This window comes from Ahaetulla prasina, chromosome 1 (assembly GCF_028640845.1).
Source record: "Ahaetulla prasina isolate Xishuangbanna chromosome 1, ASM2864084v1, whole genome shotgun sequence".
Classification (NCBI taxonomy): Eukaryota; Metazoa; Chordata; class Lepidosauria; order Squamata; family Colubridae; genus Ahaetulla; species Ahaetulla prasina.
In genome coordinates, this window is record NC_080539.1 from 27,815,191 (window position 1) to 27,832,110 (window position 16,920).

General features: G+C 45.7%; 1 protein-coding gene across 1 annotated transcript in view; it reads right to left on the reverse strand.

Annotated features, from left to right (window-relative positions):
- Positions 1–236: 236 nt before the first annotated feature.
- Positions 237–16,920, reverse strand: part of MLXIPL (MLX interacting protein like) — a 71,593-nt gene continuing 54,909 nt past the window's right edge. Inside the window, exons 8-17 of the mRNA XM_058164280.1 lie at positions 13,880–14,076; positions 12,603–13,176; positions 5,858–5,913; positions 4,834–4,999; positions 4,579–4,676; positions 2,620–2,739; positions 2,231–2,358; positions 1,900–2,023; positions 1,544–1,673; positions 237–582 (exon numbers count right to left, since the gene is read on the reverse strand). Of these exons, the coding sequence (XP_058020263.1) occupies positions 461–582; positions 1,544–1,673; positions 1,900–2,023; positions 2,231–2,358; positions 2,620–2,739; positions 4,579–4,676; positions 4,834–4,999; positions 5,858–5,913; positions 12,603–13,176; positions 13,880–14,076 (1,715 nt within the window). The 3' untranslated portion in view covers positions 237–460. The remainder of the gene's footprint in view (positions 583–1,543; positions 1,674–1,899; positions 2,024–2,230; positions 2,359–2,619; positions 2,740–4,578; positions 4,677–4,833; positions 5,000–5,857; positions 5,914–12,602; positions 13,177–13,879; positions 14,077–16,920) is intronic.

Here is a 16,920-nt window from a genome sequence, read left to right on the forward strand (position 1 = left end):
GTACCTGCACTTGTAAAGTTCTGCACCTGTGAGGATACCTAACTTCACAAAGCCTAAAAGATGTCATGATGTCACCTCTATTTCCTGTTGGACTCCCAAAGTGGATCTACAGTAATTTTAAGACTTTGAACTGAAGCCAGAAAAAGTAGTATGGAGGACTGAAAATTCACACCTATATGAATGTATAAACTGGAAAGTGTCAGCTAAGCCTAACAAGAGAAAGCACACAGATCACACAGATCTTATAGTTTAATCACTTCTGTTTCATTGGCCAGGTTGGGAGAGAAGGCTGGTCCAGATGGCTTTTGAATTAGAGAAACTTTGGAGAAAAAGTCAACACAGAAGAGGCTTCTTCTTGCAAAGAACCAATCAATCAGTTGTTTCATAAACATAGCTCTTCTGAAGAGATGAAGGGATCCTCTCGCAGCTGTTATCCTCTGGTTAGCATCCCATTTTGGGGCTAGGAAGAGCCATTGATGGTACTTGTTCCTATCACTGCTTGAGTAGCCTGTTCTGGGATGCCAGATGGGTTGGTCAGGATTGAAGTAGAAACACTCAGCTGGCGAAGGGAGCTCAGTACAGCTAAGGGGAAAAAAATATGTGGAGAATGTAAAATCACGAGATACCTCTACAACTGTTTCTGCTCCTTTGCTCTGGTCGGCTTCCTTGGGGAACAGGAATATTGAATCTTGCCAGTGCAAAGTACAGCAAGACTTCTCCCCAAAGAAATAGCACTGCATAAGTGATATGAAATGTATACTTGTACTCGTGTTATAAACCTTTACATATATCTCATCTTCATTCTTTTATTCTGTATACCCTTTTCCATTCTTTCTGAATCCTCCTATGCTTTATAGCGGTGTTTCTCAACCTTGGTACCTTTAAGACACATGAACTTCAACTCCCAGAATTCCTCAGCCAGCATTGTTAATAAACAATGCTTTTTTTTCCTTTGAGAAAAGAACTGGCGTATCACAACAAAAAGGAAAGGTGCAAAATCAAAGCAGAAGGTGAAATCCTGCCATTAGAACTATAATAAAGGTAAAGGTTCCCCTCGCACATATGTGCTAGTCGTTCCCATCTCTAGGGGGCAGTGCTCATCTCCGTTTCAAAGCTGAAGAGCCAGCGCTCTCTGAAGACGTCTCCATGGTCATGTGGCCAGCATGACTCAACGCCAAAAGCACACCGAACGCTGTTAACTTCCCACCAAAGGCGGTCCCTATTTTTCTACTTGCATTTTTTACGTGCTTTTGAACTGCTAGGTTGGCAGAAGCTGGGACAAGTAATGGGAGCTCACCCCGTTACTTACGCAGCACTAGGGATTTGAACTGCTGAACTGCCGACCTTTCGATCGACAAGCTCAGCCCCTTACCCACTAAGCCACCCTAGAACTATAATAGAACTATGTAGAACATTAGAACAAATAACAACTGAACAACTCCATACTGGATTAAAGTTTAAGCATTATTTCCTGATTTTATTCAGTCCCTAATCCCTGCCCTTTGCACCCTAACTGAAAATGAAAAGGAAGTCAATGACTCACTGGGTCGCAGTGCCGGAAGTGAACAGTATTGATCCAGCCAGGCCAAAGATGTCTGACTCAGGCTTTCTAGGCTGGTGGTGGACACCATCCCGTTGAAGGACTCAAAGAGAGGCCGCATGATGATGCTGAACTGATGGAGGAGGAGCAGTTAAGGAGCCAGCTTTGTTTTTTTTTTCTCTCTGCTACCTTTGCTAGGTGGCAAATTAGATAGCCTGTCACCTGTATCTTGCACAAGGAACACTTGAATCTTTGCAAGAAATACTTGAACCACTGGCAATTTCAGGGAATCGTAATTCTGGTCAAAGCTTTGCAGATTCCCTTTCAGGAACGCAAACAGCCTTTTCCCCAAAGGATACAACCCAGAACTTCCAATTCTGTAAGGTGCATGAACGGACATATTCATCAAACATATGTCGCATCTGGTCAAAACGCTGGCGGGTGATGGGCACCCCTGTGTCAGGCAACTGCTGCTGGCAGAGGCTATAGGAGAGGAATGACAAGTTAGGGAGAAACCTGGATTTGGCACAAAAGCCAGGTGCCACCATCTCCAGGGCCTCTGGTCTGTGCCTCCCCCCTTTACTGTATGCCCGATTGCCCATGCCATGCCAGAGCTCCATGTCAGCAACCAAAAGACACCCAAATCATTTTCTTTGCCAAAGAAAGTCAGTGGATTCCCAGCAGGCCTACTTGATGGAAACGTTCAGCTCCTCAATTTGATCCCGCAGGCGCTGGGCTTCATCCTGCAGGGCAGCTCGTTCCTGCTGCAACTTGCAGATGTATTCTGCTGTTTTCTGCAAGGTTGTGGCTTTGCTGATCTGCATAGTGGGGTGAAGGAAGGAAGGAGAAATGTTTTTAAACGGCTTCCCTGGCCTGGCAGCCTCCACAGCTCCTATAACATCTGCTTTGCCTGCCCAGCTGTGGATTACAAAGCTTGCAGAACTCATCCTTCAGATTAAGGATGGCTGACAAGACCAGAGAAGCAGATTCTCCAAGATGGCGTCAAGAACTGCATGGGTAATTTTGTGGCCTCTATTGAGGAAATTGGCAAGGATCAAGAATGGCCGATCAGCACTCACCTTGAGACTGGGTTGGGCACTCAAAGTGCTCACTAAGCCATGTAATGTGTCAAACCCCAGTTTGATGTTGAAACGGCGTTTCTGCTCAGCAGAAATGTGGATGATTCTGCGGCTTTCAGTCTGGGAGGGAAGAAGGGAATTTTCAGTGTAAAATTTAGATGTTCAAATGGGACTAGAATTTCCATTGCTAACCAGTGTGGTTGTTAGGTGAGCGTGCCCAATTTTACAACCTTTCTTGCCAAAAGCTAAGCAAATCACTGCAGTTGTTAAGCCAATCTCATGGTCATTAAACAAATCCAACCCACCCACCCACCATTGACTTTGGGAAGGTCTCAAATGGCAAACATGAGCCCAGGAGGCTGCAACTCTTGTAAATACATGCCAGTTGTATTGTTTTGATAACATGAACATGGGGTGGCTGTGATGGTTGTAATCTGAGGACTGGTGCTAAAAACAGCTTTTTTCAGTGCTGTTGTAGTTTTGAAAGTCACTAAGTGAATGGTTATAAGTTGAGGGCTATCTGTGTGTAACTCCTGAAACAATAACAGAGTTGGAAGGGGCCTTGGAGGTCAACTAGTCCAATCTCCTGCTCACACAGGAGATCTATACTAGGGATTAGAACCTCCAAACTGCTGGAATTTCTGATCGACAAGCTCAGCATCTTAGCCACTGAGCCACCTAGTTAGGCTGTGAATCACATGGCCAGAATCTGGTACCATATACCTGGAATGCATTTCCTGCTAGGTTTCCAAAGGAAAAAAAAAACAAAGGAAAAAGCCCCTAAATTGTTTTCTTTTCGAACTGATCAAATAGGGCTTTAGAATGATCCCGATATTGACAGCCAGGCAGTGCCGGCTGGCGACACCCAGGGGAAGGGCCTTCTCTGTGGGGGCTCCCACCCTCTGGAACGAGCTTCCCCCAGGACTCCGCCAACTTCCTGACCTTCGAACCTTCCGCCGCGAGCTTAAGACACATCTATTTATCTGTGCAGGACTGGACTAGAATTTTAGAATTTTTAAATTTTGAATTTGGTTTTAATGGGGTTTTATTATTTGTATTTCTATTTTAAATATTCGGCCTTATTGAATAAGTTTTTTAATTGTTGTTTTATTCTGTATTTATATGTATGTTTTATTCTGGCTGGAAACCGCCCTGAGTCCCTAGGGAGATAGGGCGGTATAAAAATGCGAAAAAATAAATAAATAAATAAAATAAATAGGATTCTTAGGTTTGTACTGCCTTTGAAGCTAAGCATTAGGAACAGGGTACAAGAAGGCAGCTGCATTTTCAGGTTGCCCCTTTGTTCTTTGGCACAGTCACAACCTGTATATTTTTTTATGTCTTCCATCACTGATGACTGGGTTTTTTACCATGTATTTCTAAAAAAACTGTATAGAAGACAGCAAGGGAAATGCCACAGACTGATAAAGCACATGAGAAATAAGCTGTGATCAATCAGAGGGGTTTATTAATCAGGGACCCTTGGTGCCAAGGAAGGACCCCTCATTTCAACCCTGAGTTACAAATACTCTCCCTTATGTGTTGATTAATGCTTCACAATTCACTAATTTCTGGGTGGAGAGGGTTAATATGATCTGAGGCAGAGTTGGGTTTCAGCAGGTTCTGACCAGTTCTGGAGAAGCGGTAGCGGAAATTTTGAGTAGTTTGGAGAACCGGTAGTAAAAATTCTGACTAGCCCCGCCCCCATCTATTCTCTGCCTCTCAAGTCCCAGCTGATCAGGAGGAAATGGGGATTTTTGCAGTAACCTTCCCCTAGAGTGGGGTGAGAATGGAGATTTGCAATAATCTTCCCCTGGAGTGGGGTGGGAATGGAGATTTTGCAGTATCCTTCCCCTGCCACGCCCACCAAGCCATGCCACGCCCACCAAGCCACACCCACAGAACCGGTAGTAAAAAAAAATTGAAACCCACCACTGATCTGAGGAAACATGATCTCACCTTGCTTGGTTCTGTCCTATTTTGGCTTGAATAGAGAGGGGATGACACTAGACCCTCAAGGGACACAGGGGGTCCCTGTGCCATTCTCTGGTTATTGGCTGCTGGGGGGAAGGAGAGAAGAAAACATCACTGCAATTATTGATTGCTACTGAGCATTCACAGACTTCTTCTATGGAACATATATATTCAGACAGAACACTGTCCAGAATAACTAGAACTACTGGTTGATGGTGGATGCTGATTCAATTGACTCACCACAAACAGGAGTGGGGGAGAGGCGTTCTATCTTGGGGACAAGCAATGAACCTGTTGATGCCGTGGTTGGAATGGACTGCGAGGGGCTGGAGATGGGGGACAGCTGAGGGCTGAGCTCTGTTATTCGGGGCAAGAAACTGGCGGGTTCATCACCAAATGTGTTGTGCTACAGAAAGGAAGGGGAAAAATGGTTAGCACTGCACAAGGGAACATCAGGCACACGGTAGGGGTGTCCATGGAACCTTCTGCCACTAGATACTAAAAATTACTCTAGAAAGGGGAACAGCTTTATGGAAGATAAATCTGTTAGCTACGGTCCTGATTTCTAAACAGCCAGAAATGGAATTTCCAGCGTCAGAAGCAGTATATATTACCTGGGAATAGTTGTTCTTTGGACAAACAGCAAGTTGCTATCTGCCTCCAGCAGCTCTATTGATGAACTTTCTTTAAGTGTTCATCATAAGTGACTATCATTAAGTGTTGTACCTTAGAATTGTTGATGAACGTATCTTTTTTTTTATGTACACTGAGAGCATATGCACCAAAACAAATTCCTTGTGTGTCCAATCACACTTGGCCAATAAAAAAGTCTATTCTATTCTATTCTATTCTATTCTATTCTATTCTATTCTATTCTATTCTATTCTATCCTTTATGTGTCCAGTTACCAATGGAGAAAAGGAGCTGGACAACTTGGGACTTTAGGTCTGAGAAGTGCTACCATTCTTCCGTTACAATTTCTCCTCTAATGAAAGCTAGTATTGGCAATCTAGATATGGGATCATATTGGTTCATTTCACCCATGGTTATGGTAGTTTCCCCTCCAACTGTCTAACATGATATCCTCCAACATCAACCAGGATTTTTCACTTTCTCCTGAAATCCCAAGTTTTAGCATACCAAACTGTCCAGGTGAGATACAGCTCCATTCCTTCCAGTTCTAGAAGCACTTTATCTTAATCCTGTTCCAAACCCAAGAAACTCCCCACCTCCAAAAAAACCCCATTCTCTCACCAAGACCTACCATGGTCTCAGGTTCCGTGGGAGCAGACAGGTCCTCTAAAGTAGGTTCTGCTTTTGCTGTAAAAAAGGGTAAGGCAACCCATGTATAGAGCACAGTAAGGTTTACACAAGACACATAAGCCAAAAACCAAGGAGAACGAACTACAATCCCTGAATTCATATAAGATGTGATGGTGTGGCAGATAAACCCTGCTGAATGGTGGTCTGATTCACACAACATCCTGACATATTATGCTGAACCACAAATCACCCAATTTCATTTTAACCTAGATCCATGATGGCGAAACTATGGCACGCGTGGCGGAAGTGGCATGCAGAACCATCTCTCTGGGAATGCGAGCTGTCGCCCATTGCTCTTCCAGATTCCGGCATGCCAGCCAGCTGGTCTTCACATGCGCGGGAGCACTGGAAATGAACAGCAGCCACCTGGTGCGCATGCACACCGGCCAGCTGGTTGTGGTGCGCACATGTGTGAAACCGGAAGATCAGGTGGCCGGTGCGTATGTGCATGCTGGAAACCAGAAGGTCATTTTCCCAGTGTGTATACGCACCGGGCAGCTGCTCTTCTGGTTTCTGGCACACACGCGCATGTGTACTCCCATTTCGGCACTCAGTGTCGAAAAGATTTGCCAACACTGACCTAGGTTAACCTTGTGTGAATCCAACAGTGCTTTCAAATTTAATCGGTGTTCAGGATGCTTTAACTCTATTGCAGCTGAGCTATAGTTAAGGAGGGAGGGCTCTCTTCCAAATGGAACCTTGTCACCATGAACAGTATGCGTTCATGAACCTTAGCTAGAGATGGGCCCAGCCTTTTATTCCTCTGAAGGTCTTTCTGGGTTACTGAAAGAAAGATGCTGATGTTTTCTTAGGTAACAGGGAAGGCAGCTGCATGGATCCCCCTGTGTTGTGGTGCACCTGTACAACAGGAAAGAAGCAAAGCTTGCTTCATCCCTCTGTCACACAGCTACTAGTTACAGCTTTCTCAGCAGGCAGCAACATCTGTCTGACCTTGCCTGGGCTTGAAAGCTAAGCAGGGTCAGGCCTCATTAGTACTTGGAGGGGAGACCTCAAGGGAATACCAGGTCCATATGTTAGACAATGAAGTCAAAAAGGCAAGGGAAATTATTCCTCTACTTTTGCCATATGTCCAAAGAGTGAACCTGAAGAGACCCTGAATCAAAAGACATTTTATTTTCATTAGAGCTACAGATCTGAAATGGAGAATGGTCCATTGCCAAAGATTACCAACTGTTACCCAACTAAGACCAGGAACAGCTAACAATCCAAAAATAAGGAGATCATTGGTATGCAATATAGATGATGATGATGACTTATACACCATTTGTTATGTTTTAGCTAGGGTCTAGAGAAGCTTGTGTTCCACCAAAAGTCTAAAAGATGTTTCTTGTGGTCTCTCCACCAATCACTAGGGCACATCCATACAGCTGCTTTGCCATATTCATCCCAGAGCTATTAGGAAATCATGCTGCCCCCACATGCACCTTTACTGTGCTGTGAAAACACGTGTGTGCTACCCTGCTGCCCAACTACTTTTAAATGCCCCAGTCTAATCTAGGGGATGTGACTTTTCTCTGCTCAAATCCCAGTCCTGACAGTTAGAACAATTAATCAGTGGAACAACTGGCCTCCGGAAGTTGTGGGTGTTCCAACACTGGAGGTTTTTAAGAAGAGATTGGAAACCATTTGTCTGAAATGGTATAGGGTTTTCAGCCTGAACAGGCGGGTTGGACTAGAAGATCTTCAAGATCCTTTCCAACTCTGTTAATCTGTTAATCCTCCACCACATGGAAAGGCTCTTCCAACGGTAGGCAAACTCTTTGCTTATTGCATACACCTGTGATGGCGAACATATGGCACATGTGCCAAAGATTTATTTATTTATTTATTTATTTATTTATTTATTTATTTATTTATTTATTTATTTATTTATTTATTTATTTATTTTATTTATTGAATTTCTAGACCGCCCTTCTCCCGAAGGACTCAGGGCGGTGTACAGCCAAGGTAAAAACGTACACAATATACAATTAAAAAACTAAATTAAGACACTTATTACACAATTGGCCGAAAATTAAAATATTTAAAATCTAAAAACCCCAATTTAAAACATGGCACACAGCGCCCTCCGCCCTCTCTGTGTGTCGTGTCCCACTCCTCCGCTGACGGCCGGGTCAGGGAAATCCGAATCAGGCTTGCCTCTGCAGCTCTGCCCAAAGTCCTAGCAAAGTCCTCAGAGCAGGCAGGAGACCAGTAAGTGACTTCAGCAAGATATGTTTAGACTTTTGCCTGACTCAGAGACTGCCAGAAAGTAGATCCTTTATATAGGCCATGGGGTGTGGCTCCATGACTCAGCACTCATTAAGGCCTGCCCCTCCCTTCCCTCTGTTGCCTCCGCCTATCCAATCTTCTGATGCGAGGGTCACTCCAATCAGCAGCTGTTAGAATAAACCTCCTCAGGCTCACATGCTGTGGAGGAGGGAGGGGTCTAGCTGCCCGCTTGCCTGGGCATGGAGTCAGGGCTGGGGCAGGAGATTCTCCTTCTTCTGCAGTTTGTCTGGGCATGGAGCCAGGACTGGGACCGAGGCATACATTCCTCAGTGTTCGGGAGCAGGTAAGAAGGCCCGGCTGCTCTGAGGCGGGCAAGACACAACACTGTGGGCATGCAAGCTGTTGCCAGTTCTGCTCCGTTCCGCATGCATGCGCTTCCCACCAACCAGCTGGTCTTCGGGTCTCTCCCACACATGTGTGGGGAGCGGGATGCATGCAGGGGACTGTGCACACATGCTTGGGGTGCATGATGGGTGGGGCGCATGCAGGGGTTCAGGCGCATGCAAGTGCATTTGCACGTACATGCACATGCTTTGGGCATTCAGTCCAAAGAGTGAACCTGAAGAGACCCTGAATCAAAAGACATTTTATTTTCATTAGAGCTGCAGATCTGAAATGGAGAATGGTCCATTGCCAAAGATTACCAACTGTTACCCAACTAAGACCAGGAACAGCTAACAATCCAAAAATAGGCAGATCATTGGTATGCAATATAGATGATGATGATGACTTATACACCATTTGTTATGTTTTAGCTAGGGTCTAGAGAAGCTTGTGTTCCACCAAAAGTCTAAAAGATGTTTCTTGTGGTCTCTCCACCAATCACTAGGGCACATCCATACAGCTGCTTTGCCATATTCATCCCAGAGCTATTAGGAAATCATGCTGCCCCCACATGCACCTTTACTGTGCTGTGAAAACACGTGTGTGCTACCCTGCTGCCCAACTACTTTTAAATGCCCCAGTCTAATCTAGGGGATGTGGCTTTTCTCTGCTCAAATCCCAGTCCTGACAGTTAGAACAATTAATCAGTGGAACAACTGGCCTCCGGAAGTTGTGGGTGTTCCAACACTGGAGGTTTTTAAGAAGAGATTGGAAACCATTTGTCTGAAATGGTATAGGGTTTCCAGCCTGAACAGGCAGGTTGGACTAGAAGATCTTCAAGATCCCTTCCAACTCTGTTAATCTGTTAATCCTCCACCACATGGAAAGGCTATTCCAACGATAGGCACAACTCTCTGCTTATTGCATACACCTGTGATGGTGAACATATGGCACATGTGCCAAAGATTTATTTATTTATTTATTTATTTATTTATTTATTTATTTATTTATTTATTTATTTATTATTTATTTATTTATTTTATTTATTGAATTTCTAGACCGCCCTTCTCCCGAAGGACTCAGGGCGGTGTACAGCCAAGGTAAAAACGTACACAATATACAATTAAAAAACTAAATTAAGACACTTATTACACAATTGGCCGAAAATTAAAATATTTAAAATCTAAAAACCCCAATTTAAAACATGGCACACAGCGCCCTCCGCCCTCTCTGTGTGTCGTGTCCCACTCCTCCGCTGACGGCCGGGTCAGGGAAATCCGAATCAGGCTTGCCTCTGCAGCTCTGCCCAAAGTCCTAGCAAAGTCCTCAGAGCAGGCAGGAGACCAGTAAGTGACTTCAGCAAGATATGTTTAGACTTTTGCCTGACTCAGAGACTGCCAGAAAGTAGATCCTTTATATAGGCCATGGGGTGTGGCTCCATGACTCAGCACTCATTAAGGCCTGCCCCTCCCTTCCCTCTGTTGCCTCCGCCTATCCAATCTTCTGATGCGAGGGTCACTCCAATCAGCAGCTGTTGGGAATAAACCCTCCTCAGGCTCACATGCTGTGGAGGAGGGGGAGGGGTCTAGCTGCTCCGTTTGCCTGGGCATGGAGTCAGGGCTGGGGCCGGGAGATTCTCCTTCTTCTGCAGTTTGTCTGGGCATGGAGCCAGGACTGGGACCGGGAGGCATACATTCCTCAGTGTTCGGGAGCAGGTAAGAAGGCCCCGGCTGCTCTGAGGGCGGGCAAGACACAACACTGTGGGCATGCGAGCTGTTGCCAGTTCTGCTCCGTTCCGCATGCATGCGCGCTTCCCACCAACCAGCTGGTCTTCGGGTCTCTGCCACACATGTGTGGGGAGCGGGATGCATGCAGGGGACTGTGCACACATGCTTGGGGTGCATGATGGGTGGGGCGCATGCAGGGGTTCAGGCGCATGCAAGTGCATTTGCACGCACATGCACATGCTTTGGGCATTCAGTCCAGAAAAGATTGGCATACACGATTATGTTTTCCCTTGTTTCTTTTGTATCACACAGTGAGCTGAACTTTTAAAAGAATGCTTGTTAACTTTGGTTCTACTAGTCAATTGTTGAAGCACTAGGTGGCAGAAAGCGTTAAGGCTTTTGTTTTTGTTTTTTCTTTGTTTTGTTTTTTAATTTGTTCAGTCAAAGATGCCGCTGTCAAAAGCTGGAGATGGAGAACAGAAGAAGGTTTGGCTATGGAGAGCAGTGTGACAGCTGTAAAGTTCCCCGAAACCCTCTGTGAAGAGAGGGAAGGAGAAGCCAAGGCTCCCGGGTATAATGGAAGGTGGAAATGACTTTGGGAAACAGGAGGAAGAGCAGCAGATTAGGCAATGGACAAACAAGAGGCAGATGAGTCTGCAGAAGGAATGTGGGCATGGCAAAGTTCTCAGAAAGGATCCTCCCTAGTTTCTTCTGCAGAGGTGAGGGGGGAGAGAGAGGAGTACTTTCACACCTGGAAGATACAGTTAATGTAATCTTACAATAAAAATAGAGCTTGTGCTCCTGGATGCGCTATTTGTCTGCACTAACTGGCAAGGCTGAGATCTGGGAGGAGCTGCCATTGGGAACAGAATTGTCTACCACCAGGCTACAGAAGTACAAGAGCTAAGTTCTTTTCATTATACTTTCAATTACATGCAAAGATGGGCTAGTCAATTTCAGGACTTTGCACTCCTTTGACCAACACAAAATTATCTGTAAAACATGCAGAGGAGTCATTAAACGGATTCTCCTATCAATTCATTGGTTGAAGCGGTAACCAGTAAACAAACTACTCAAATCGATCTATTGTTTCAGGACCAGGAAAAGATTGCAATCTTCTACGTCTACTCAGAAGTAATTTTATTAATAATACACTTATCTTTGAGTTCTTGAAACTTAGTTATCTGTTGCTTTAATTCATTTATATGTACTGTTTTATGTTTATTGCATGTGTAACTGTTGCATATGTTTTTGTTAACTCTTTTGTAAACCACTATGTCTGTACTGATTTGACAGTATGCAAATAGAATAAAAAATGAAAGTTCAATATGCTATTCAGAACTAATCTTATTAATAATACATTTATCCTTGTATTCCTGACACTTTGATAGGTTATTGGTTGCTTTAGTTCATTTTAAACTTCTGCATGTTTTTGTTAACTCTTTTGTAAACTACTATAGGTCTGTACTGATTTGATAGTATGCAATAGAAATGAAAGTTCAATAGGATTTAGTCTTTGAAAAGAATAAACAATTTAGTACATGCTTTGACAATGATTTGGAAGAAATTATTTGGATACTTTCATATAAGCCCAGTGTCTCTTTATTATTCTTTAAATGAGATGCTTTGCTCAGATGTAGCACAAAACAGTATTTCAAAATAATTTTTAAAATATACACAGTAGCTTCCAAATGCATTGCTCTATGGACTCCAAAATTCTCAATAGGATTTTAGCTACTCTGGCAATTAATAGTCCAAAACACAGAAGGTTTCTGTTTGAATTGCTGGCTTATTTGTAAAACTAAGGGAATCAAATATGTCTTGGCAACCTCCTAAACATATAAGGGGAACAGGACTATGGCCAGCTAAAGAAACGGTGCATGGATTAGTATGTGAGAAATGTCATTTTTGGTCACTAATCAGTTTGTATGGCAAGTATTTAAAAAAAAAATAAGCAAAAAGCATGCAATATAGATCTTAGAAGAGGAATATCTGCCTTTTCTTTTCAGTACAATTAATGCAACATCTTTTCTCAAAAGGTATTTACCATCTGCGCCGTTATACATATTAATAACAATAATGGAATAGATTCAGGTTCTTAGATTCAGTGATATCTACTTGATATTAAATGTTGCATGATTCACGTCAAATCTCCTTTAAATATGTTTAAATCTGGATTTCATCCAATGCTTTAAACTACATGCTATTAAGTAAGTGAAATGTGAATAAAATGAAAAATCTGAATACAAGTTATTCTTTAATTAGATTTTGCAGTCTTCATCCCAATGCACTTCCAGTCTGGCAAACCCCCTCAGGAAATATTTTGCCTCGTATTCCTCCTACCTGTGTTCAGCAGCTCGGTCAGACATTGATCAGATATTGTTGCAGCAAGCGGTGGGACAGGACATCTTGGGGATTTCTTGTTCTTGATCGTTGCCCCCTTGGCCTTGGGCCTGTCACTTCCAGATGGAGGCTGTCCTCTGGCCATGCCAGAAATAGGGCTGCTCGGCAGACCAGGGAGCAGATGTGATGCATTGAAGGGAGAATGGTATCCAGATGACAAGTCTATATTGTAACCTGGTATATTTGGGGAAAAACAGGCTGTGGAGAGGGATGGGGAATTAGGGCAAGAAAAGAGAGGGGCAGTTGGGTAGTGGAATTTGGAGCAAGGGGCTGACAGTGGTGGGCATACTGGCTGTTGGACCAGCAAAGGGGCTCTGGGCAGGGAGGCAGGACAATAAGGTCCATAGTGGTCAAGGCTGAGCCATTTGTTGGGGAATGTGTAGGGAAGCGGGGGCTTCTGCTTGCGATCAGGGCCAAAATCGTTTGGGGAGGCTGAAGGGGAAGGAACGGGAGGAAGCTCAGGGCTGAGGAAGGCACCAGGTGAACCAAGCTGAGCTGGGCAACAACCTGCAGACTGAAAAAGAAAAGAGAGGAGAAAGATGCTGCAGCAGCAAAAAAAAAAGTTAATTAATATATCCTCCCATCTCATTGTTGAAGTGGACAGCCAATCAGAGAAAGGAAAAAATGGCACAAAATCAAAAAGGGGAAGGCTCCAAATTCTATCTGACCTACAGAAACCCGAAAGACTATATCTGAAATGCTTTGGCCTTTGCAAGTTTATTTAGCACTTAGAATAATTCTCCTGATTTGGATTGTTGCAAAATCAGCCAAATTAAGTAGAATAGAATAATGGCTGGCAATTTTTGAACTTAATCCTGTAGTACTGTGGATCTTACAAGTGGGAAATAATATTGGGGTGGTTTATTCACCAAATAGATTAGATTAGATCACCAAAATGTTGTCAATTTACATACTCTGTTGAAGTCCATCCCATTACCAGGGATGCAATTGGCAAGAATTGATCCTTGATCTTCAACCTATTTTCCCCATCCAAATAACACTTTGCACATGAATCTGTTTATTATTCCACATTCAATTTATACTGAGAATTCCTGAAAATGGGCAAATGTCTCCCTCTTAAAGTCTGGATACAGCAGGAACCCTATGCTGAACCCAGACTGAGTTGGAAAGGTCAGAAAAATAAAAAAGGAGAAAACAGGCCCCAAAACGAAATCAAAACCTAGGATGGAGGATTGGAAAAACAGACAGCCATCAACCTTGCACACCTGAAGACGAGGGCTGCTCAAGACAGGCGAACTGGCAGAGCCTGTGGGAAGCAAGGCATTGGACGGGCTGGGAAGAAGGTTGCTACCACCGCTATCAAAAAGGGTGTCTGGCATGGGCACAAAGCAAGGCTGATCTGTGTAGCTCAGAGGGGTTTGTGCAGGCACCGGCCGAGGGCTGGAGAAAAAATCTAGAGAACAAAAGAGAGACCTAGTCAGTTGGACACACTACAAAAACATTCCAAATTTGACAAGAGACATACATGATATAGATTCAATCTGCTTACATGTTCCCTGCTTTACTTTATTTCTGTAGAACCAAGAGTAATGGAATTACAAAAGTCTCCAAACATTAGGAATTGCAGTATTTATATAGGGCTCAGGCTATCTCCGCCCCATCTCTATAAAAAGACAGTCCAATTTGAATAGTGTTGAGAATACAACATTATTTCCTTTCAAACGTGTATTCAGCTAAAAAACCAAAATCTTCCCAGAATGATTGAGGAACTCTTTCAACTGGGTAAGAAACATATCATGTGAACAGAAAAATGGATTAATTCAGCAAACAGGCTAGGGGTATCGTGGGAAAGCAGCGATAATGTGATATCCAATTTGGATCCTGAATTATACTGTAGATAAACAGAAGTGCCTTATTAAGTCTGGTGTCCGATACCAGGAAGAGTCCAGTCAGGGACTGCTTTAACAACTTTATTAAGCAACGTGATAACAACAAGAGAACTCTGACTAACTAGAAAAACCCTTGACAGCTCTTATATACCGGCTGCCAGAAGGGCTGCACCAATGACAGGGCTCCAAATTTCCCGCCTTTCTTGTGGCGCGTCTCAACCAATCAGCGGACGCCTGGCTGTTGCCAGGCTAGAGACGCATCGTAACTCTGAGGACTTTACACCCTTCCCCTCCTGGACCGCGCATGCGTAATCAGCCAAGTATGTAGGCCGCCGTCGGCTCCGCCCAGATCTTCTTAGTTCAGGGGCGGTAGCTGCCGGAGGAGGAGGAGGAGGAGTGGCTGAGTCTTCTGCTGGGAACGACAACTCCACCCCTAAAGGAGGCCTGGCCCGCGGGAACTTCGGGAACCTTCAGGTACTTTCCCCGACGAGACCGATCCGCGCCTTGAGGGTTGGAGTCCCTCCCTGGCCTGCAAGTCCGGAAGGCCGGGTTCCCGAAACGGGCCGGCGTGGTCGTGGTTTCCTTCCAGGGCTGGTGGCCTGGGAGGTGTAGCTGGAGCGCCAGCCCGGCGTTCCTGGGTAGTCCTGGTCATAGATGGGCCCCTCCGTGCTGGCTGTCCGCCGCCTGAGTTGATTTATATGGCGGCGCCACTCGTCCGTCGCCAGCCGGACCCTGTAGGAATAGGGCCCGGTTATTTGTATAATGGTGCCTGGCACCCACTTGGGTGATGACCCAAAGTTCCGGATAAACACGGTGTCCCCTCCCTTGAACCCCCTAGTTGTGATTGAATTGTCTGGCCCCCGCTCTGTGTCATATTGGGGGTGTAGCCTATCCAGAGTCGTCCGCAACCGCCTCCCCATCAGTAACTCGGCTGGGCTGAGGTTGGTGACCGGGCACGGTGTCGAGTGTTGTGCCACCAGGTACCGCCAGATCTTGCCATGCCAATTCGTGGGTCCCATGCGACCCAACGCCTCCTTGGCCGATCTAACGGCCCGTTCTGCCCGGCCATTCGCCGCCGGGTGGAACGGCGCCGTTGGTGCATGGCGAATGCCATGCTTGGCCAAGAACATCTGGAAGGGTGCCGATGCGAATTGTGGCCCGTTATCGGTAACCACAAGGTCTGGTAGCCCATGGGTCACGAACAATCGTTCTAGCACCCTAATGGTGGCTTCCGCGGTGGTAGATGACATGCATGCCAACTCCACCCACTTGGAGTAGGCGTCAACTACCACCAAAATTGACTGCCCTAAATATGGTCCCGCGTAATCCAGGTGGATTCGAGACCAGGGTGAGTGGGGGGCCTCCCATTCCCTGATGGGTACAGCTGAGGGCGCTGCCCGTGATTGCTGGCAGCTCAGACACCCAGCCACACATCGCTCGATGTCCTGGTCTACCTTTGGCCACCACACATAACTACGGGCCAAAGTCTTCATTCTAACAATGCCCGGTGGGCCTCGTGGAGCGTCAGAACGCTCCCCTTAGCTCTTGTGGGACTACTATCCTATTCCCCACAGGAGACAGCCTTTAACGCTGACAGCTCATGTTGTCTGCGCCGAACGGAAGGAATTCTTCTGGAACCGGGTCCCTTGGCCACCCCCTGCGCACCCAGTCCAGAACCTGAGACAGGATCCGGTCTGAGGCAGAGTGGTGCGCAATATCTGAAGAGGATATTGGGGACTGCCACTCATCAATGAGCAAGACTAGCTCTGCGGGTGCTGGGTCTACAACAGGGGTAGGTAGAGGCACCGGCTCAGGGCATCAGCATGCCCGATCACCTTCCCCGGCCGATAGAGTAGTTTGTAATTATAGGCGGCCAGAAACTCCACCCAGCGTGACATTCTGGGGGATAGGATTTGAGGGGACTGTTTGTCCCCGGCCAGCAGGCCAAGGAGCGGTTTATGGTCTGTAATCAGCGAAAAAAAACGGCCATAAATATAGTGGTGGAATCTTTTGATTCCTGCCACGGCCGCAAGAGCCTCTTTGTCCAATTGACTATAATTCCGCTCGGGCGCCGAGAGCGTCCTGGAATAATAGGCAATTGGAGCCTCAACCATCAGCGGACGCCTGGCTGTTGCCAGGCTAGAGACGATCGTAACTCTGAGGACTTTACACCCTTCCCTCCTGGACCGCGCATGCGTAATCAGCCAAGTATGTAGGCCGCCGGCCCGCCCAGATCTTCTTAGTTCAGGGCGGTAGCTGCCGGAGGAGGAGGAGGAGGAGTGGCTGAGTCTTCTGCTGGGAACGACAACCCACCCCTAAAGGAGGCCTGGCCTGCGGGAACTTCGGAAACTTCAGGTACGCTTCGACGAGATCGATCCGCCTTGAGGGTTGGAGTCCCTCCTGGCCTG